Genomic DNA, 23,951 nt, shown 5'->3' on the forward strand with positions numbered 1-23,951 from the left:
TCTAATTTTTCAAGTATCTGTTGATTCCCCAAACATGAGGAATTTCACAGAATTTTTTTGTTTGTTTGTTTGTTTGCTTTGTTCTTTAAATCTACGTTAGTGTCAAGTTCTGCTTAAGCCAGTGAGTTCTGCAGTCTGGCTTCGCACAGCAGGGAACTCAAAGAGATGGGGCCTGGCTCCCAGCTCAGCAGTCTGCCTTGAAAACATCTCTTTTCACACCCTTTCAAACAGCCTGGCCTGCCAAGATGATGGGAGGGGCACGTTGTAAGGGCGCGCATATGTCCTCTGCCTTGGAACTAAAAAGTTCACTGAACCTCACCAGATGCAGGATTGTGCTGGGGACATTCTACTGTTGGGTTTTTTTTTTTTCAAGGATTCGGCACAAATATCTCAGAATTTATCAAAAAGCAGCTGTCTCTACATATAAATTGTTGTCTTTCATGGACCAGTGCAGGAGAATGAACCGCGGTTGTAGCGTACCTCATTCTGCACAGATATGACAACTGTGTTATCTAGAAAGGCAGGGTTTGCTCTGTACTCTTCATTGAAGGCATGGTGGATAGTTTTTTAATTAATAAAAGATCATTTCAAAGTTGCATTCAATTTTAGGATAATCAGAAGTCAGAACAGCATACTATATGATAAAAATTTCCTGCGCCCCATTAGTCTTATGCAGAATTATGAAACATTGTAAGAAATGATTATTAAAACCATAGCTACTGGTGACTCTTAGTACCTTCCCTTGGCCACACTTTGGGGTTTGGCTGCCTGGGGAAATAGCTCAGCAGGAAAACACATGCTCTGCCAGCCTGAGTTTAGATTCCTAGCACCCAGTTCAGAATCTGAGTACACACCTTTGTAGTCCCATTGCAAGGGAGGCAGAGCTAAAAGGTCTCTGGTGCTTGTTGGCCAGCCAGTGTAAGCTGTGAGCTCTGTGTCCAGGGAAAGACCCTTCCTCAATAAACAGGGTGGAGAACTTCTGGAGACCATACCCCACACTGACTACGGGCCACCATACACATGCCCGCAGACAACAAAGGAGTTTCATTTATTCAACAGCCACATCAGTGCTCGATGCTCTAAAGCTCTTTCCCTTCTCTGTTGTGAAAACTTGATGTGACTTTTCAACTTACATCAGCTTTGTATCAAAGTCCAGTGTGCTTACATGATTATCCTCTTTGTATTTCTGGTTGCACATTGTTCTGGATGTGTACTCTTGAATTTAAGAGTCCAGATTCGACTATCCAGAACCCTTTGGCTGTCGTCGATGGCATTTGAATGTTTCTGTCACTTACTGGGTAACTCTGCTCCCAGTCTTCTCTGGTACCGCCAGTGTGAAGCATTACTCACGTAGACCCTGTGAACATTAAGTGGCTCTTGTCTGGAGACAAAGCCATTTGTGGCATTTAAGAGTCCTTGCCTTCTCCCAAAACATAATGACTTTAAAGTCTGGTTTCTTGTGGGTCACAAGCTCATTCAATTCAATTAATCCAATTAAACCCAAACAATAGCAGCAATGTTGGGACGAAGCATTGTCTTCGGCTCGCTTTGATGTGAGCTACGAGCCTCTTCCCGGGCATAAATTTTTCTGAAACAATGGGATTTCACAAGCTGCCTTCTAAGTAAAGCTTAAGCTGCAGAAGCATCCACTTGGGTGTACATCTTGACAGAATTTCCATCATTTGCAGAGCACCTTGAATTTTCCTACCAGTAAATCAGACAAGCGTGCAATCGCAGTAAGGAGCCTGGTTCTGATCTAAGAAAAGACTTCCTCTTGACTCTAAGGCGTGAATGTCTGATAACTTTGTTTTCTCAGCACCAGGCAAATTAATAGAGATTGAGTTATACCCCCCAAAATTGCTAATAACCTGTAATAACTAAGTGCATTATTATGCAGTTCTTTCTAATCAAAGGTTGCCTTTGGTTTCTGACCGCCAAAACCGTAATAAAGACAATAATTCTTGGCTTGCCCATAAGTGAGATTATGCAACGAGCAATGAGGAAACCATTAAAAAATTAATTTAGGAGAAAGTTAATTCATGTTTTGCAACTTGGTCAACAAAATGTTTCATCATGATTAATGGGAATTTTTCAAGGACTGAAAACATTAAGCCTGAGGAAATTATTTTCCTTATTAGCTTTTATTCTTCATCTATTCATTTGAGATTATAAGTAGGCAGAGATTCTTAAGAGAATTCCACGATTTAAACAAACAAACAACAAGCAAGGCAATGGTCTGTCTCCAGAAATAGAAACTAGAAAAAACCTAAAGGGGCTGGAGAGTATCATTCTACTTGTATGGCCTTAATCATCAACGGTTGGTTCTCTGTGGCTTGGACTCTAGAACTGTCTCTCCGTTTTCACAAGCCATACACCTTCCAGGCTATGGAAGTCATGCACGGTTTTTGTTTGTTTGTTTCAATGTGGTAGCGTTACTTCTGAGCTGTGCCATTTCCCCACGGTCTCTCTATCCTCTGTCATCCACTGAGCGCTTTGGTTCATCCCCACTTGGGGCTCCTGCTCCCGCTCCAGCATTGGCAGTGAGTTTCCAGCTTTTAGACATGACCTTGGTGTCCCCCTCCTTGGGAATGAGAAAGCATTTTGACTGCTGTGAAAATCATTGGATTAAGAAAGCATTGCCCTCCTCTGCGACCCACCCCTTCCCGCCCTCCAGCACGAGCTCAAGTGCCTACTTACCGTCCTGTGTCTTCTCAGTGCTCTGTGTCCTGTGGCCAAGGCGTGCAGCAGAGGCATGTGGGCTGTCAGATCGGGACACACAAAACAGCCAGAGAGAGTGAGTGCAGCCCATACACCAGACCTGAGTCGGAGCGTGTCTGCCAAGCCTCGCCATGTCCTCTCTACACTTGGAGGGCTGAGCAATGGCAAGAAGTAAGTAGAGCCATAAAGTAAGTGTGCACCTGCCTGCCTGTCGCTCCGCCCCCTTGTCAGAATCATATCCGCACCCTATGGAGCCAGCAAAGCCATTGAGCACAGTGGCATTGCTGGCTCCTTCCCAAAAAGTCTGCTGTCAGCCTCTAGGCAATTCCTGTGTATGTCCCCGTTTTCTTGAAGGTTCCAGAGCTGTCTTCACTAAAAGTGTGTGTGTGTGTATGTGTGTGTGTGTGTGTTGGGGGAGGGGAGCTTTAACATTCCTTTGGCCAAGAGTATAAACATAGGGACAACCTTCACAGGAGAGGAGATGGGAGGAATATTTTAATATGTCAGTTTGGATTTGGTTGTTCTGTGTTAATTTAAATAGCCATAAACTGCAAGTCCCAGCCCTTGGGGTAAAACCTAGGCTTTGTTTTCCTCCTTTCTGTGGCACTGACTGTCAGGGAGCACAGATGAGCGCTCATGAGAAACATTCATTAATTAGTGTAGGATTTCCAACAGTTTCAACAATAGGTGAAGTCCAAAGAACTGTCGAGTTAATGCAAGAATAGGCCAGGCTATTTGTCCTTTACTCCACAAGTTAATGCTTGACTAAAGCAGACGCTGAAGTATCCATTGCTGGAAAGTCTAGTTGCTGGGAGGTGGGGGCGGGGGGGGGGTGTAAGACATTAGAAGAAGGTAACCCCAGTTTGCAGAACAGAATGCTAGACTGTAGTAAGAGGGAACAGAACTGCTAAGTAAACGTAGACCTGCGAACATTGGAATGAAATAAAGCATGCACCCTGCGTAAGCAGGGAGATGAAGAACTCCCCTGCTCTGAGAGTTGGCTCTCAACTCAAGGCAGTGTGGTTGGGAGGTCATCGGCCTGCACTTGGTACTGCACTGGGAGCTTCTGTCCATCACCTAGCTTTATCTCCTGAACAGCTGGATGAGTGAGAATTGGCATCATCCCTTTCGTCAGGTGGTAAAACTAAGGCTCAGACAGACTTTGCCGCGAGTCCAAGTGTCCCACATCTAGCACCAGGAGGCAGCCACACATGATGCTGTTTGTTCTCTTCAGTCTTTGGGATTTTCCCACTGTATTCTGCTCCTCTGGGATCAGTGTCCCAGCCCTGATGAATCCATTCCTTACCATAGTGATTCTTTAGGAATTCCTCCTTCTCCACCCGCCTAGTCTAGGTTGTTCATTTTCCTTCTGGATTTTTCTTGGCTTCTGTCAGATAGTAACAGGGAGAATACCTAAGGCAGTTAAATTTCAGATCATCTGAACTGGAGCCAGATATGTTATCTATCAGGAACTCGGATGCTTAGAATAATATCAGTGTGGTCCCTATCTCAGCTCTGCCATCAATGGCCCCATGACTCAGAACAAGCATCCTTCTATCTCCGAGCCTTGGCTTGCCTCCTGGAGAATGGGAATGGTAGAGTTTGTAGAGTTGTTTTGAGGACCTGGGAGAGGTCACTTATCTGTCCTCAGCTGCAGTCCCCGGACTGGCAGGGTCAGGTGGAGAAGAGTTCACCTCACCTCCCTGATAAAACTTGCCACCGTCTTTGCAATTCTTACCTAGGACCTGTCCCTGCCCATTTTCTCCTCCTCACTCCTCACGCGAACTCTATCTTGTGTCCCTGTTCCAAAGATCAGGAAGTGAGAAAGGGTTCCCGGGTGAATCTAAGCTAACTGCTTACCCTGTAGCCAGCGTGAGAGAGTTCAAGAGCCAACCACGGAGAGTATAAGCTTCATTCCCAGTTACTTCTGATTCCCTTAGGGTAGAAAACTGCACAAGAGACACGCCCAGAAGCTTCCGTCTTTGCATGTGCTGTGCAAATGGCCTTTTGAAAGCCTTCCTCAAATGTTGCTATCAAGCTCCATATAAAAAGACCAGAGTGGTGGCGCACGCCTGTAATCCCAGCACTCAGGAGGCAGAGGCAGGTGGATCTCTCTGAGTTCCAGGCCCACCTGATCTTCATAGTGAGTTCCAGGCCAGCTAAGGGTATATGCAGAGACCCTGTCTTGGAGGAGCAGGAGCAGGAGGAGGACTGTCTTGGAGGAGGATCAGAGGAGGACAATGACTTGCAGCCTGGTGGGGCTTGTATTTAGGAAATTCAGCAGAGATAACCATAGTCACGGAGTGAATGGGCTCTGTAAATGCTAAGAAACCAGGTTCCAGGCTTTACCCTTCCTCTGTGCTTTCTCGTAGGCCCAAGGAGGAGAGTTTTAAGGGGTGCCAGGTGGTGAGGGTGGATGGAAACCCATAAGGGGCACAGGGTGGGAAAGTGGAGTCTGTGGTAGTGGAGGAGAGAGAGGCCCCATCAGACCCTTTGTGTTTCCCACTCACAAGGCACGGTGGGAGCCTACTCGAGATGTCCGCAGAGCGTCAAGACTTAGAGGGAAGGTTGAAAACCACTAGGCAGCTGTCTTAAATGACCACATTAGGGACGCCACAGCCTCAGTCCCACTCACCTGCAGCAGGGCTACACTCAAGACCAAAGATGCTCTCATTAACCAGTAAGTTGGTGCCCAGTGCGCCATGCAGGGCTTCCTTGCCATCTCGTCCCTGTGAGGGCTTGCGGTCTAGGGACACACGACCTAAGGTTGGTGACAAACATCAGCACAGCCTTCCAGCCAATCAAATGGGGCACACCTGAGCTTCATCTCCTAGAAGTGTCTTTCTTTCCTAGCAGGGCTTGGCAACCTCTTCTTGTCCTGTTTGCCTTTTGTCTATGCATGCCCACCTTTTGCTCCCCCTTTGTGTACTATTAAAACTCAGTAGGTTGTTGTCAAGATGAATTTCCTACCAGGCCCATGAGCAAATAACAGCCCTCTCTCACTAAGAAATAACCAGGGCATTGGAAATGAGAAGCACGGCTTTTGAGTGTTCACCTGCAATGATTATCCGGGCTATTTTATCCAGCCGCAACGATTGCAAACTGCACAATCTCAGGGAGTGCTTTTCCTGTAGCGTCCACTGTGAGAAACTTCCCTGGGAGTTGTCTAGTTCAGAGGTCCCACACTGGTAATATGAAACACAGTAGAACGTGGTGTTTACTAAGCAATGAATGAGACATTTAATGAGTATTTTACATGAAGTAACCTGTTGAACTATCTCCTTAACTCTTTGATGCAGTCATGTTTTATCCCATTAATTTGAAGAAACGAGACCTTAAGGTAGGTTAATCCATCAAAGGTCTTCCATGAAAAGCTAGAACACAAACTGTGAGCGTTTCTATCCTTGGTTCCTCTTGTCAGCATGTCCCTCACCCGAGTTATTTCATTCCCTTCTTAGTGGTGTCATAGCCTTTTCCTGGAGAGTTGGTTTCAATATATTGCTCGCTTTCCCGGGTTGCATTCCCTCCTGCTTCTAAAGTCACGCTCCTCTGTGCTCTTGGACAACTCTGACCTACAAACAGTAGGAAGGCTCTGGTGTAGGTGCCCCTCTGCTCAGGGAGAGGCCTTTGGCTATGCCAGGGAGAAAGAGTAGCAGTTGTTTAAGACAGGGGCTTTGTTTTCCAGCATTTAGTATAGTCCCTACAGGACACAGGATACCAGTGTGTGGTTGGATTTAGGGACAGAGGGACAAAAGCTGGTGTGGGGATCAGGGATAGGGGGGTGGACCAGGCCTGCCTCTTCAGCTGAAGAATAAAGACATTCCAGTGTCTTCCGGAACAAAGTTCCTTAGCCAATGTTCCTTCTGGAAGGGCAGCGGCTGTGCTTTCTTGTCACAAGGCCATGAACATGCTGTGACTTTGCAGAACTGCCTGGCCTGTTGCTGTTTGGCCCAGAACAGGAACTGGGGCCTCTCTAGCGCACATTTCAAATTTAAGAGCATTTATTACACTCAGCTGTAGAACGAGTTCCAAGTTCATCTCCTTAGAATAGAACCATTGGAATGAGCAACAATTCCTTGGTCAGCAGAGTGATAAGATTTTCATGGCCTTTACAACAAGGAGTAGAAAGAGTTTGTTGTGTTCGGAGTTAGCCCTTAACCCTTTTGTATCCATTGCCTCATTCGCTTATTAAATCATATGTGTCAATCACCTGAAAATTACCTGGCACTGAGCATTAGAAGTGTTTAGTCTTTGTTTTTGTTTGTTTCTTGTTTTTCTCCCCAAAACCTCAAATCCTATCCCCTAACCTTAATCTAAGGCTAAATGTCATGGTGGCATGTGCCTACAGTCCCAGCAACAAGAAGGCTGAAGGATGGTAAGTGGGAAACCATCCAGGACTGTAGGGAGACCACATCCAAAAAAGAGCTGAGCGGGTAATAACTTAGTGGTAGAGCTTTGGTTGCTTGGCTACCATGTTAAGACCTTAGATTCAGGCCCTGATGCCCTGGAAAGGTTGAGGAAATGGGATTGAAACCCTACCCTCTGGAATCCTCACCCCTACGCGTGCTGTTGCTGCTAACCTCCATCCTTGCAAAACTTGAGAGATCCCATTCCCTTCTGACCCTGGCTAACTCTCTTCTTCCTTCACCCCTTTTCGTCAGCTGCCACATCCCCCACTTTTATACAAGGGTCCCTTGGGATCAAACCTCAGTGATTACTTAAGGGACATGGGAGACTCCAGGCAAACAGTGGCTGGATCCCTGGCTGTCAAGCAGGAACAGGGGCTGAATTAGAAGAATTGGAAGTCATCAAGCTGACTGACCCACAACACAGACCTGTGCCCATTGCAAATGTTAGTCAGATGGGTGACGAGAGACTTCAAGAACGCCTCCGTAGCAGTGCCTCTGCCTCTTTTATGAATGACTGCTTTTTCTTTCTTTTAGACAACGGTAGATGAATCCATTTGTCCTTACCTTTCCTTGGGACCTAAAAACCCAGCAAATGCAACCCAGTGTTATCCACCCGTTGGGTCTATGATTCATCTGCCCATATGCTTCCTAACACCAGCAATCTGCTGCCAGAAATGACACATCCTTTCATCCTTGGGGAAGGCATCCTTTAAAAGGTAGAACCTGTGAATGACCGGTGCTTTTCTTTTCCCCATGGCCAGGGAACTGTGACAAAAGACATGTTTCAAAACAAAAAACAGCTTTATTATAATGTTTAGACCATCAGCCTATGCAAACGGACATGTTGAAAGAAAATAGTACCGTAGGGGTTTATTTTAGGTCTTCCTCGCCCTCGGATTTCAAATTCCTTTTCTGATAGTTTCAGCCCCTTTGATGGCATGCATCCTGCAGGACAGTGGATGTGCTACCCTGTTGAACCCGACACTGTGATTATTTCCTTTCTGCATCTCACGCATGCCGAAGTTCAGAGGCTGATGCCTTAGTCATTTACTTGGTTGCTGCTTTTTTAGCTCAGAAAGCCATAATGAAAACCCGGGAAAACTTTCTGCAAGTTGAAATGAGGCTGTTTGAATTTTCCATTTTTTTAGAATAGTCTAGATGATACTCCAGGACAGGAAGCATTTAGATTATTGAAGACTCGGGGGAATGGCAACACGGAAGCACCCAGTAGCATGGGCTGGGTTTGCTTTCCCCCAGCACTCTGCTAAGGTTTAAGATTCCAGAAGAAAACCTTTGTCATGTGGTTCCCAGAGCATAAAGATGCCAATTATTTACCTTGCTTAATTTTAATTCCCAGAAACTTTTCTTCTGGGTAAATTTTCTCAGTGCAATTCCATGCCGCTGTCAAAACAGATTGTATAATAGTTAACTATTCTTCAAGACTGGGAAAGAAAACACTTAGTGAGCAGAAACTGTTGAGGAACCCTGGCATTTCTGCTGGGATCTGTTACTTATTGACAGTGAGTCAAGCCTTATGAGGTAGTGAGAGTGTGCTTTAATATAGCAAGAGTTAGTTTAGGGTTAGCTGTGATTCTGATGTCTGGAAGTCTTAATTTTCCAAGGAATTATTATTATTTTCTGTGGGTAAATGTTCCTTTTTCAGAGATCTGTGTGGTTTCTAACATTCAGCAAAACATTGCAACTCCCCAATTGCTGTCATTTTACTCCAAGGGGAACCAAAAACTCCAGACTCCTGAAGCTTGAAAGGGGAACCAGGCTCAGCTGGTCCCCACAGGTTTAAAGTGGTTCAGCTTCTTCTCATCTCGCTGTGACTTCAGGTCATATTTATGCCTCTGGATACATGCCAGCTATGGAGCTTTGCTGCCAAGCAGAGAGACATTTAAGTTTCCAAAGTGAAAAGTACTCAGATGACCTAGCAGGTACCTTTCGACTCCCAAAAGAACAGAGTGACTCATGAAAGACAGGGACCAACAATTCTATTCCTAGAACAGACTCAGAAGAATCAAATCAAGTGTTCAAACTGGTGTCTGATTGTCCATAATAGCATCATTCATGGTAGTTCAAAGGGAAGCCACCAAATGTCCATTAACAAACGAGTGAGTAAACTAAGTGTGGCATATACATACATTGAGACTGGATGTATGGATATACAATGAAGCCCTGAGACATGCTCCAATATGGAAGAACTTTGGAAACACTGTGCTGAGAGAAGCCTAGTAGAAAAGGGCACATACTGGATATGACTATGAAGTCCCCAGAATAAGCAAAATCTATGGATACAGCAAGCATGGTCATAGTTGCTAGGGTCTAGGTTAGAAGGAGGAAAGATGGGTGATTGCTTAATTGAGATAGGATTAGAGTGATGAACATGTTCTACCATTGGGTTGTAACAATGGCTGTACAGCATTACATTCAGGTCACTGCACTGACATTTTAAGATGGTTAAATGGTGAATTTTACGTTCTTTCTTATTTATCATTATTGATGTTTGTATGTATGTGTATGTGTGCATACATGTGTGCAATCATGTGTGTTAATGAAAGCATCTGTGAGCCACATATGTGGTGGTCAGGGGAAAAACTCTACTTGTTTGAGAGAGCCTTGTGTTGTTCACTGCTGTGTGCCCAACTAGATGACCCTCTACCTCCCACGATCATCCTGCCTCATTTCCCACTTCCCCCACAGGGGTGCTGGCATTGGCAATACTCACACTGTTCCCCCAGATTTTATGGAGGTTCTGGGGATTTAAATTCAGGTCTTCATGCTTGCATGGCAAATGCTTCTAGCACTGAGCCATCTCCCAGCCCCTGTACTATTTCTTTTTTTTTTATCATGCATACATAAAAAAGATATGGGGTGCATTGGGGAAGACATTTCAGAGTGAAGCTGTATCTCAAACTCAAACGGTTTTGAGGCAAAGCAGATAAAAGAAAATTCCTGCCTGTGCTGACTAGTTTTATGTCAACTTAACACAGGCTGGAGTCCTCTATAGTATGGGCTATAGGCAAGTCCATAGAGCAGTTTCTTCACTAATGAATGATGGCAGAGGGTCCAGCCCTTTGTGGGTGGTGGCAGTCTGGGTTCTGTAAGAAAGCAGGCTGAGCAACCCATAAAGAGTAAGGCAGTAAGCAGCATCCTCCATGGTTTCTACATAGCTCCTGCCTCCAGGTTCCTGCTCTGTTTGAGTTCCTTCCCTCACTGCCTTCAATGATAAACAGTGATGTGGAAATCTCAGTGACATAAACCCTTTCCTTCCCAAGTTGCTTTTGGAAATGGTGCTTAATCACAGCAATAGAAACAGTAAACTAGGTACTGCCATTAAGGAGAGAGAGAGAGAGAGAGAGAGAGAGAGAGAGAGAGAGAGAGAGAGAGGTCTATAGCACTCCCTACAGAACTTAAAATGCAGAGTTCTGAAATTTTGGAAGTATGCTAATAACACAGGCAAAGCTGGTGTTTGAGAAGCAGGGGCAGCAGACACCCATCGAGGTAAAGGACTCACACCCCTCATGGCAGCAGCCAGTCTCTTCCCTGAAGTTTTCTGAAGTAATCCAAACTTAGAATATCAAGTGACAGTGATGCTTTGAACAGGCTTTGGTGACAAGGCAGACAGCAGAGGTCTACCTTCCAAGTGAGGTTTGTTGTTGAAATGAAGCCTGCCACTTGTTCTGTTTTCCTTTGCTGGATTATGGGAGGAATCAGGTCTAACAGGGCAAGTGACTTAGGCTCCAACAGTCCCAGGCTCTTCACCTGTGGGCTGGAGATGAAGGCCGTTGTTCTTTCACACTGCCCTTTACTGCCCATCCTTTCTGAGAACCAGGAAGGTCCTGATCACAGCCATCCTTGTCCATCAGGACCTACCTTCAGTCGGAACTCCGTGGGTAGTTGTTGGCAGTCTAGAATTGAGAGCAGTCCACCTGCCAGACCACACACACCTGAAAGTGGCTTCATTGAAGATGGAAAATGGACCCTTTAGGGGTCATGGAATAAAAAATAGACCAAAGCAGCATAATCTGTGAAGACATTCTAATTGTCTATGGGATGTGATGAACAGCTAGGCAGGTGATGACCTTCCTGGCCCTAGAAGTGCTTTGATGCTACCTTGGAAACCATGAGACATGGTTTCATTTCTTCTCTTCTCTTTTCCTCCTCCCTCTCCTACTCATCCTCCACTTCCTTCCTTTTCTTTTTCAGACACCATCTCTCTATGTAGCCCTGGCTGTCCTAGAACTTACTATGTAGAACAGGCTAGCTTAAAACTCCAAGATCTGCCTGTCTTTGCCTCCAGAGTGCTGAGGTTAAAAGGTGTGTGCCACCATGCCTGGTGTTTGCCCCTTCTTTCTCTCCCTCCGCCTCCTCCTTTCTCTTATCTCCTTTCTCTTTTCCTCCCTCCCTTTCTCCTCCCATCTCTCGTATCTTTCTCTTCCTTCCTCTCTTTTTCCTCCCCTCTCCTTTCATTCCTGTTTTATTTCTTCATTGATAAGGATTAAGCCCAGGGTCTTACACATGTTAGACAAGTGCTCTCTCCCTGTGCTATATCCCCAGCCATGGATTTAGTGTTTGGTTGAGTGTTGAATTAAAACAAAAAAAAAAAAAACAAAACTTGAAAGTCTTGTCCAAGCTGGTGTTCATTCATTCATTCACCCTTTCATTTTCTCATTCAGACAGACAAGTGTGGAAAACATATCCCTGTGTCAGGGATAAAGCTGTCAGATACCTAGAAAGAAACAGCCAATGCCTAAGGATCTTGTCACCTTAACAGCTTTCTAGCTAAGTCATCAAATAGCTGCAAGAATAAGAGTGTGAATCTGTGAAAGACTTCATCTCACCCCAACCCATTTGTCTCTTGCAGTGTACCAAGACCTGTGGTGAAGGCTCCCGGTACCGACAGGTGGTGTGCACAGCGGAGGACCAAAGCGAGGTACATAGCGCGCACTGTGACCCAGACCAGCGGCCTCCAGACCGTGAGAGCTGCAGTCTGCAACCCTGCGAGTATGTGTGGATCACAGGAGAATGGTCTGAGGTACGGTCCTGGGGAATGAGGGAATTGGTCTAGGGGATGAAAATGCATAGGATGCCTTCAAGTGCCAGCAGAAAGCTATGTATAAGGATGTCTCTTGAGACTGAGGAGAAAACTGTGTAAAGTGTTTTCAGTGCAGGCGTGAGGACTTGAGTTCAAATCCCAAGAACCCAAAGAGAAGCTGAGCATCAATGACTTGAGCATCTGTAACCTTAGTGCCCGTGGTGGGAAATGGAAAGTGAAGAAAAGATAATGCTTAGAAGTATATGGGCAAGCTAGCCTGTGGTATGCAGAGGAAGAGCGAGCTAGAGACCCTGTCTCTAAACAAGATGGAAGATGAAAACCAACACTCAAGGTTGCCCCCGACCAACATATGTTGAAATAGGAGTGGCGGGCCGCTTCCCGCCACCCAGCCAGCTTTACCCGAAATAATTACACAGAAACTGTATTCTTTTAAACACTGCTTGGCCCATTAGCTCTAGCCTCCTACTGGCTAGCTCTCACATCTAGATTAACCCATTTCTAATAATCTGTGTACCACCATGAGGTGGTAGCTTACCAGTAAGATCCTAACCTGCATCTGTGTCGGGTGGGAGAATCATGGCGACTGCTTGACTCGACTTCTTTCTCCCAGCATTCTGTTCTGTTTACTCTGCCTACCTAATTTTTTGTCCTATTAAAGGGCCAAGGCAGTTTCTTTATTTAACCAATGAAATCAACACAAAACAGAAGACTCACATATCAAACATACACCCTGTGGCATGTGCATATCACATCCACACAAATAAATTTGCACGCACAACTACACACACATACAGATACACAAACATACACACACTAAAATAAAAATAAAAATGATACCTTAGTGTCAGAGAGATACTAGATGGAGATGGGGACAGGGAGTTGACTGAGACACTGGGCAGTATCCGGAGTATAGGAACTCTCAAATCCTTTCCCCATGCCTCTATCAAGGCTATACCCACTCCAACAAAGCCACACCTTCTAATAGTGCCATGCCCTATGCTAATTACATAAAGATGGTGACCACTGACCTGGCTCTCTTTTGGGGTGGTGGTTGTGCACAAACATACATCTCCTCTCCCTAATTGGAGCTCTCAAAAAAGCATAAAAGTGGGTTCCTAATTGAGAAACAAGGCCTGACATTTTTATTTGAAAATGTTTCCTACAAGCTGGGTATGGGTTGCCCATTTAAAAACCTTGGTCCCAGCAAAACTAAGAATGTTCTGTGATATCTAATAGATCCCAAGCCTCTTTTTTTCCTTATAGGCTCCCAAGGGCAAGGCCTACATAGATAGTTTTAGTTAATAAACCAATACCAACCATAGCATGATTACCTAATCTTCAAACCTCATAATATTGCAAAGCAATGAAAGATCTAAAACTTCAAAAACCGTTGCCATTGCCTAAAAGAGCACAGAGATTTAAAGTCAAAGCACCTTGATTCACAGGACAGATGATAATGATGCTGGCTAACATACGTGTTCACATGGGATCTCTCCGTACAGGCCAGAAAGTTCACCCGGAATGACATGAGTATTTACCTTTATATTTGCAGTGCTGAACTATGTATTCTCTCAAATTGGCCCAAAAATTCTTTTCTAACCATGTCGCTCCATCCTGTTCCCTACAATACTGATTTTCATCCTCTGAGGGGGCCTTTGTCAATGTTCGGAGACATGCCTGGTTATCACAGCTAGGACAGAGTGTACTTCTGCTATGTGGTAGGTGGAGGCCAGTGTCATTATATAGTGATGTACAGTGTGCTGGACACGCCCACAACACACATTTACATATTTGAGGTCCAGAGTTCCGAGGTCTTTTCTTCGCCATGTCCCACACACCTCCCGACAGCATGAAGAGCCTTTAAATGGCAAAGGGAGAGCTGGGTATACCTGAGAACCTAAGTTCAGATCCTCAGCACTGTGTAAAAAGCCAGGCATGCTCACACATACCTGCAATTCCAGGGCTTGTGGGCAGCAACAGGAAGCTCTCCATGGATCCCACTGGCCACTCAGCCTAGCCAATCAGTGAGCTCAAGCTTCAATGAGAAACCACTCAAAACAATAGTGGAGAGTGACAGAAAAAGCGTTCAGCCTTGAACTTTGACTGCTATGTGTGTACCCATGATCATACATACACACATGTGCATGCATGTATACACACAAACACACACACACAAAGATAGAACATTAGGGTATACATTTACACAGTTGCCAGCCAGGAGCAGGTGAGTCCAGAAGTGTATTAGCTTGGGGCAAAAGCTTCCAACCCTTCAAGGAAGGCTGGGAAGGGTCTCTGGATGCACCTCCTCTCCTTTCATCCCTTGGTTCTTCTGTTCTTCATCAGGCATGGCCTCTAACTTCTGACCATTGCAGGAGCTCCAGCTCCCCTTGCTCTCAGCATGGGGATCTCTCCCTTGTGCCCCCTTCTGTCTCTCCACAGATCTTTTCGTCTCTGCGCCTTTCCAGCCTTCTGCCTCCCAGCAGACTCCTCTTTTGGGCTCTCATTTCTCCGTATCTGGCTGTAGTTTCTGTGCCTCCCTCTCAGCCCAAACTGGCATCCACCTTTGGTCAGTCTCTTCTATGGGGCTTATTTACATGGACAGAGTTTTAATCTCTTTCTGAGAGCCACATTGCACCTTTAGTCTTACCACAACCTCAACCATCAGCAGACGAGAGAATGTCTTTGTGTGCACATGTGTGCATGTTTATGTGTACACATTGTTTAAGTGTGTGTAGTGGAGGCTAGAGGACAGCCTCAAGGGTTATTCCTCTGGCACTTTCCACTATTGTATTGTATTGTATATTGTATTGTATTTTTACATTTTGGACACTGGGTCTTACTTCTTCAGGTCATCAAGTAGGGTAGGCTGGCTGACCAGCAAGCCCCTTGGATCCACCCATCTCCCTCCTAGGGCTAAGATTCCATGTGCATGCCACCACTTCTGGCTTCTTCTGCATGGGCTCTGGAAATCAAACTCAAGTTCTTTTAATTGCATAGCAAGCATTTGACTCACGGAGTTACCTCCTCAGTCCTAAAAGAACATCCTTTGGCACAGAGTTTTCCATGCTTCCACAGATTTTTCAAGTATGTTTTGGATTGAAAGCGAACCCACATATTTTTATAGCAAAGGGTTAAAAACAGATCTGAGCACAGAACACAAGGACCACAGTGCTTGCAAGGGGACAGTCAGAGAGAGGCTATCCCTTTACTCTGAGACCTTGGCTTCAGGAGAGTTCTCTGTGTTGTTCTCAGCATTCATACCCCCTGAGTGTGCAAGGCCTAGAACAGACTTGTGAAGAGGGGCTGTAAGGGCAACATGCATCTCTGGCATGAGGCCTGAAATACAGCCCTGGTGAACACGGGGGTGTTGATGTTGCTTCGTTGTTCCATTCAAGTTAGAAAAGGAGAGTTTCCCTGTGCACACAAGACCACAGCATTTGGAGTCTACTTACCACACTGCTGCTACTCACACACTTCCAACCCCTGGCCTAGAGGGGCTGGGGAAGCCCATCGATTGTTTCACAGTGCTGCCAGCAACTGGCCCATAGTGTCTAGTTGTTCTGGATGCTTCTCAGGGATTTGGAGGCTTCTAACCACGTTTGTGGCCCAGGTTCATCAGCAAATGTGTGTCTCCTGAGATGCACAAATCGCCAGCAGGCTGCTTTTGCTTTTGATGTATATGAGCTTGGCTCTCAGCATCTGCCTTCTCCAGTATACAGTACAGACTGAGGCTATAAAGGCATGAGGTCATACTCTCTAGAACACCCACAGCTCAGCTAGGCAGAGCTTGTCAACATCTCTCTACGCTGAGACACTGGAGTAGCCTGAAGTCTCCTGGCCAGGAGTCAGCTGGGTCCTCCCACATGTGAGCAGCAAGAGCCAAAGAAGGAAGAAATCTGGATGGCCCATGTCCAGGTCCCCAGCCAGCTGGGAGGGAGAGCTGGGGATGCTCAGCATGCCTCTGGCTGACTTTCTTCTCTCTTGTTGCTAGGATTTCATCAAGGCCAGCCCAGAAAGGTTAAAGGGGAAGAAAATGGAGTAGCTTAAAGCAACAGGGCACGGGACATCAGGCAGACAGGGTGACTTTAAATCATCTTTGGGTTTTATCCCATGCTTTTTCAGACCCAAGCCAGCTGGCCTTGGTGAGTTCCTGATAGAACATCCCCATTGTCTCAGTGTGTGGGTGCACCCCTCGCGGTCCTGAGTTCCTTGCTCGTGCTCTGTCTCCTGCTCATGATTTGGACCTTGAGATTTCAGACTTGCTGAACATAATGGACAATGAGGACTACTGAGAACTCAAGAACAATGGCAATGGGTTTTTGATCCTACTGCACGTACTGGCTTTGTGGGAGCCTAGGCAGTTTGGATGCTCACCTTACTAGACCAGGATGGAGGTGGGTGGTCCTTGGACTTCCCACAGGGCAGGGAACCCAGATTACTCTTAGGGATGATGAGGGAGGGGGACTTAATGGGGGAGGGGGAGGGAAATGGGAGGCGGTGGCGGGGAGAAGGCAGAAATCTTTAATAAATAAAAAAAAATAAATATAAATAAATAAATAAATCATCTTTGGGGATTAATGAAAACTGGACCCTCACCCAGGAAAGAACACAACATGTATGTGACATCCTATTTCCAGGCGTTCCTCTTGGCCCTACAGTGTAGGGAGAGGTTTAGAGAAGACTGCCTCCACTCTGTGTCTGTGCAGAGCCTTTACAAAGAGTGGCCCTGATTCACAACACTGCCTGGAAGTGCCATCCAAATGGCATGAATTGTAACTTAATTTTATTATTTCTATTAGCATATGTAAATTATAAATTTAAAACGGGTCTCATTATGAAAATTTCAGCCCATTATCCTCTCTCGTCCTCTCCTGTTCCCACTGATCCCCTTATCTTTCCTACTATTCCCCCTTTACTCTGTGTGTGTGTGTGTGTGCGCGTGCGGTTAGAGTTATATTAGAGTTGCTTACAGGAGCATAGGTGAGAAGTTATTTATAGAAGTATATGGTGGGCTACCCTACTGGGGGGAAAAATGTCTCTCTCTCTTCCAGAAACCGTTGACTTCAAACAGATCCTCAGAAGGGGTGGGGCCCTGTGCTCCTCCTCCCCTCCATAGACAGATGTTGACTGGCTCAACTGTGTATGGCTCTACTAGGGGCCATCACAGCTCCTGTGCATTCAAGCATGCCACAGCCATGCCATGCCTAGAAGTCCAGCATCCCACGGATCTCATCATCTGGCTCTTATGTTCCTTCTGGTCTGCCCTCTCTTCCACAACCTTCCCTGACTCACGGAAGGGGTACTAGGATGCCTTATTTATGGCCGAGCACCCAACTGTCTCTTGTTTTCAGCTCTCTGACCAGTTACAAGTCTCTGTAATAACTGCTGCCTCTCTCACCAGAGCTGATGGCAGCACTACACTATGGACATAAATATAATTATTTAGGAGCCAGATGATGGGCACATTGTGTCCACCAGTGCCCAAGTGGCATGCTGGCAGTGCCTGAGTAAAGCTGTTGTTGACTGGTCTCCCACCAGCAACCTGTAGAACACAGTCTATCACTGTGAAATTAGGGAGGATGCTTCCAGCTGTTTCTCTAGGTCCTGCTGTCAAAGTGTGTGGTATCTTTAGTCTTACCATCTAGTTATGGTGGACAACCACTCTCAGCAGCCATTGCCTGTATCATTTGGGGGCTCACTGGGAGGTAGGCTACCCCATCGGTGAGATTTTCAGTTTTGTTATCTGTAGTTTATTGGGTCATTTTTCTTTACCTATTCTGGATAGACTTTGGAAAACATTTTATTTTTAGTTTCTCTTTTTAGTTAGATTGCCAGGTTTCCCTGCACCTTTTCCATATATCCTTAGTTTTCATTGCCCCCACAGCCACCCTATTGCCCGTCTCCCTGCTCTGATTGCCCTCTCCACTTAAACCCCCCCCCCAGTCTTCTTCCTTCTGTCTTCATGCACTCTACTGCCCTCCCCTGTCCACTCTTAACCTCCACCATGGTCCCTTTCTAGTTTCCTGACTTCCATACTTACACTCACAGGAACATCCATATGTACAAATCAGCAGCTAGGACCTGCTTATGAAAGACAACATGCAATATTTGTCTAATTTGTCACATAATATAAAGTTTTCCAACTCCATCCATTTTCCTGAAGATTTAAGATTTAAGAGTTTCATGTTTATTGATGGCTGGATTAAATTCCATCATATATGGAATTATTTATTTATTTATTTATTTATTTATTATGTATACAATATTCTGTCTGTGTGTATGCCTGCAGGCCAGAAGAAGGCACCAGACCTCATTACAGATGGTTGTGGGCCACCATGTGGTTGCTGGGAATTGAACTCAGGACCTTTTGGAAGAGCAGGCAATGCTCTTAACCTCTGAGCCATCTCTCCAGCCCCCTCATATATGGAATTTAATTTCTTAAAGGCTTAATTTTTAATTATGTGTATATGTATGTGTCCATGGGAGGCTGTTTACTTGAGTGTAGTTCTCAAGGATGCCAGAAGAGGGCGTCAGATCCCCTGAAGCTGGAGTTACAGATGGTTGTGAGTCACCCGATATGGGTGCTGAGACTCAAACTCAGGAGCCAGTTTGCAAGAGCAGTGCATGAATCTAACAGGAAGCCGTCCCTCCAGCCCTTGCACCATGTCTTCATTATCCATCCTTCTGTTGAAGCACATCTAAGCTGGTTCCATTTCTCCCTATTGTGACTAGAGTAGTCATAACTGTGAGTGTGCAAGCGTCTGGGTGATAGGATTCAGAGTCCTCTGGCTCTGTTTCCAGAGCAGCATATCTGAGTCGTGGTTCTATGGGGAACTTCCACACTGATTTCCATAGTAGCAGCATCAGCTCACCCACCCACAGTAAATAAGGTGTTTCCGTGTTCTCTCTGCCCTCGCCAGCATTCGCTGTTAATTGTTTATATTACAGTAAGAATTTTGACGGGTAGAGGTAGGACCTCAAAAACTTCTAATATGCATATCTCTGGTGGAAAATGATATTGAACACTTCTTTAAATGTTTATTAACTATTAATAATTTTTATTTTGAGAAGTCTCTGTTCAGATCCAGAGTCTTTTTTTTTTTAACTTTTATTGATTCTTTGTGGATTTTGCATTATGAATTCCAATCCTGCTGAGCTTCCTGTCCCCCCTCCCCCGTATCTGCTCCCTGCTCTTATAAACTCCCCCGCAAATCAGAACCAAATTGAAAAGAAAAAGCAAAAACAAAACAAAGAAACGAAACAAAAACAAACAAGCCAAAAAGCCTGCTGTGGAATCTGTCATCTGTTGTGGAAGCTGTCACGTGGCGTTGAGTCATTTCCCCTTTAGTCCATTCATCTTTACGTGCAAGTGTTCGTTGCCTGCAGCCATTGGTCTGACTAGAGGCCACTTGTTTTTGCTATACTACCAATTATGGGCTTTTCCTGGAGCTCCTCTTGGATCTCCTGTTGCTGTCCTGTGTCACAGAGCTCCCGCTCTGTAGGTTCGTTCCCTTCACATGCTCCAACAGTTCATAGATTCGGTGAATGTTGGGGTGGCCCAGTTCAGCCCTGGTTCTGGGACTGGCTAGAGCCTGCCAGCTCTCCCTCATCATCACTACCCAGGCTTGCTCGCCCGGTGCATCCTACAGCAAGGAGTGGGGCCAGTCCTTCTGCTCTCAGTTCTGGGTCCCCCACACTCACATCACCAGGCCCAGCTCTACTGTTTTGCCCAGGCAAGTTGCAGGGCCCTCTCTCCTGATTGCTGTAGGGGGCATAGGGAGGGAGCAGTGGGTGGTCAGCTCTCCTGCTCTCAGGCATCATTATCAAAGATCTGGTGGCTGTAGTTGTGTGGCTTATATGTAGTTCTCAACCTGTGGGTCGGGACCCCTTGGGGTTACATTATTATATATCCTGCAGATCAGATATTTACATTGCAATTCATATCAGAAGCAAAATTACAGTTATGAGGAAGGAATGAAAATAATTTTATGGTTGGGGATCACCACAACATGAGGAGCTGTATTAAGCGGGTCAGAGCATTAAGAAGGTTGAGAAGCACTGTTCTCTTCTATTTCATTGTCCCAGGTAGATCTGTTTTCATACCAGTACAATGTTGGTTCTATTACTGTAGCTTTGCAGCATAACTTGAAGTCAGGCATGATGATACCTCCAGCGTTATTCTTTTTGCTAAGGGTTGCTTTGGCTCATTGGTGCTTCCATATGAATTTTTATTTTTATTTCTTTGAGGAATGACATTGGAATTTGGGTGGGCACTGCCCTGAATCTCTAGATTGCTTTCAGTAGGATGGCTGTTTTTACAATATTAACGCAATCCATAAGAGGTTTCCGCATCTTCTCGGGCCGCCTTTGTACTGTGGAGTTCCGTTGTGGAGTCCGCATCTTCTCGGGCCGCCTTTGTACTGTGGAGTTCCGTTGTGGAGTCCGCATCTTCTCGGGCCGCCTTTGTACTGTGGAGTTCCGTTGTGGAGAGCTGTTGCTGCCTTGTTTGGGCTTCTTTCAGAGTTGGTTGGATTTTTCAAGGCTGTTGTTTGTCATTGGTATACAGGAAGGCTACAGCTTTTTATACGTTAATCTTGTTTCCTGCCATTTTGCTAGGTGTGTTTATCAGCTGCAAGAGGTTTCTGGCAGAGTCCTTGGAGATTTTATGTATAGAATCATATTACCTGCAAATAGGGATGGTTTTTACTTCTTTTTTCCTACTTATCTGTCTTTTATCTTGTCACTATCACTTAGACTTCAAGCATTCTACTGAGCATAGAGACTGGACAACCTCTTGTTCTTGATCTTAGAAGAAATGCTTTGAGTTCCTCTGCTGAGTGTGCTTGGCTATAGGATTGCTTTGTATAGCTTTCGTTGCATTAGAGTGTGTTCCCTCAGCTCATAGACTCTTTGTGGCTTTTATCGTGAAAGGACGTTGGATTGATGTCAATGGCTTTTTCTGCATCTACTGAGAAGGTCACATGGTTTTTGTCTTTGAAAGCATATAAATGATATATTGCATTTGTGGGTTAACATATGTTAAACCATCTCTGCATCTCTGGGAAGGAGCTGACTTGATTGCAATAAGTGGTATTTTTGATATGTTCATGAACTTAGCTTGCAGGTATTTTATTAATTTTTGTGTCTGTTTTCATCTGGGCTATTGGTCTATCATTTTCATTTTGTCGTTGCTGTGTCTTCTGCCATAAACCTACAATAAAATAATCATGATGCCATGATTTAGAAAGAAAAGAAGGCAGGAAGGTGACTTGGTGTCCAAACCACATAGCAAAGGAGAGAAGAGAGAAGGAAGCCGGGGAAAGGTGGATGTGCACAAGCAGAACACCACGGAGAGTAGGAGACTGAATGGGGGGGCGGGTTCTGGGGTCTCCTGAAAACAGTCTACACTGCACTCTGAGACTGCAGCTCACAAGCTGGCTGCAGGGCCCTTTTCCTCTCCACATGCCGTTGAGCTTCTGGCATGGTCTTATAAGCATAGAAAGGGTGAGTTTGATGGCATATGGCTATCCATATCCTTCTCTGGGAGCCCCAGAGAAAGAAGGATTTTGAGGTCTCTGCCTAGAGAAGCCCCAGTTTGGGGAGTGTCTGGCAGAACCTGCTGTGGCCTGAGATGAAGGCTTCAACCGATAAATATGAGAGAGCTTGCTGCAGCTCCCACAGGAGGGCAAACTTGATATGGAGGGTGGGGGCTTATTGGGGCTGCCACAGGAAAAGTCTGGCATATCCTCTCTTGATCTCTCTTTTCAGTGCTCAGTGACCTGTGGGAAGGGCTACAGGCAAAGGCTGGTCTCCTGCAGTGAGATTTATACCGGCAAGGAGAATTATGAATACAGCTACCAAACCACGGTGAACTGCCCAGGCACACAGCCACCAAGTGTCCATCCCTGCTACCTGAGGGACTGTCCTGTCTCAGCCACCTGGAGAGTTGGTAACTGGGGCAGTGTAAGTAGGGGGCTGGGTTGTGAACTCTGAAATCACAAGCTTTCTCTGAACCCCTCCTGCCTACCTGCAACTTGCTAAGGCTGATAGGCAGAAAACAGGCTTAGCTAACTCTAAACAGCTGACAGTTCAGCTTGCTTTGTCCCAGGAAAATGCAAGTTGTCAAGTTTTGTGCCTCAGTTTCTTCATTTATAAAATGGATACCTATGAAGCTGATTCAACCTATAAAAGGCATTTAGATTTTTGTGGTCGATTTTATGTTACCTTTTGCTGTTTTTCCTACGTCTTTACTATGCCTTTTTTCAGCCAGGCTTTAGAATCTGGCCTCTCCTAAGAGTGGCACAGGGCGTGTTTTGACTGCTTCCATTCTGGAGGATTCAACACTCCAGTCTGCCTGTGCTGGGAGAGCTTTGTTTACTTGAAACACAAAACAGAATATTCTAAATAGAGTCTGTTTGGAAAAATCATTATCACAGTCTTCTGGCTTTGGGCTACCAAGCTCTCAGGAGAAAGGTGTGTATTGTGATGGAAGTCGTTAGGACTTGCATCCCAACTCCACTACGACCTTGAGCAAATTCCCTGACATCTGTATCCAGATCCTCCATCTGTAAAAACAAGTAATGGCCATGCTATCCCACAAGGTTATTTATGCAGTTTAAATGGGGGAGAATGTGTGGGTCACTACATACAGTGACACACGTGTATAAATGTTTTATATAGAAATGTGTTTTATCCATATATAGTATATATATATATATATATATATATATATAAAATCAAGTAAATATATATGAAGCATAACACAACAGTTAAGCTAGTCATGGTAAGAAATCAATAAATGCCAGCTGTTTGTCACACAACCCCAAGGCTCCAAGCTTTGTGTCATGATGCTTACACCTCCCCGGTTCAAGAGCCACCCACTGACTCTGCTTCACCTTCCAGTGCTCAGTGTCCTGTGGCGTGGGAGTCATGCATAGATCTGTACAGTGTTTAACCAACGAGGACCAGCCCAGCAACCTATGTCCCTCCGACCTAAAGCCAGAAGAGCGAAAAGCCTGTCACAACGTTTATAACTGTAAGTCACTCGACTGAAGCCCCCTTTGTCGGCCACGGAGAGCGAAGCATCTCTGTCTATTTGTCTGTCTTCTTTAGAAATGTAGTGATTTTCTGTGCTTGCACGGTGCGTTCGTGGGGACTGCACTTTTGTGCTCAAATTTTTGGAGTCCAGAGATTGATCTCAAGTGCTTTTCCTTAGTCACTCTCTACCTTTCTGTTGAGACAAAATGGTCTCAGCCTAGAGCTCCCATGGACCTTCGTCGTCCTTCTCGCTCGTCCTCCCCGGCTCTGAGACTCCACAGTGCCTAGTCACAGCCAGCTGTGTGTGAGTTCCAGAACATCAGCCTCAAGTCTTTATGTTTGCCTGGCAAGCACTCCACTGACTGAACTGTCTCCCTCTCCTCATCTCTCTTCCCCCCACCAGCCTCCCTCTCTCTTTTTAATCTACCCCTTGGCCGGTTCGTGCAGACAGTGTGACGTGTTCCGTTGGTAGACAGTGAACATAGGAGACAATTGCACCATTTTTTGGATTTGTGTTTCCTAGGCGAGTTACCCCAGAACTGCAAGGAGGTGAAAAGACTCAACAGTGCCAGTGTAGATGGCGAATATTTCCTGGTCGTCAGAGGGAAACCCCTAAAGGTGAGTGCCGAAAGCAGTCGTCGTTTAGGGACTGTTTGCACAGCAATCTCTGCTCTCATCGCCCTTCCTGAGTGCCCCTGCTGGAGTCTTCCTTCCTCATGTATCTT

The 23,951-nt window shown here is 45.5% G+C and overlaps 1 protein-coding gene across 3 annotated transcripts in view; it reads left to right on the forward strand.

Annotated features, from left to right (window-relative positions):
• Positions 1-23,951, forward strand: part of Adamts9 (ADAM metallopeptidase with thrombospondin type 1 motif 9) — a 174,699-nt gene that overhangs the window by 124,032 nt on the left and 26,716 nt on the right. For all 3 annotated transcript variants that reach the window (XM_057763644.1, XM_057763663.1, XM_057763654.1), the window contains 5 exons: positions 2,716-2,889; positions 11,998-12,168; positions 21,958-22,152; positions 23,092-23,224; positions 23,750-23,844. In XM_057763644.1, the coding sequence (XP_057619627.1) occupies positions 2,716-2,889; positions 11,998-12,168; positions 21,958-22,152; positions 23,092-23,224; positions 23,750-23,844 (768 nt within the window). The remainder of the gene's footprint in view (positions 1-2,715; positions 2,890-11,997; positions 12,169-21,957; positions 22,153-23,091; positions 23,225-23,749; positions 23,845-23,951) is intronic.

Source organism: Chionomys nivalis, chromosome 1 (genome assembly GCF_950005125.1).
Source record: "Chionomys nivalis chromosome 1, mChiNiv1.1, whole genome shotgun sequence".
In the NCBI taxonomy this organism is placed as follows: Eukaryota; Metazoa; Chordata; class Mammalia; order Rodentia; family Cricetidae; genus Chionomys; species Chionomys nivalis.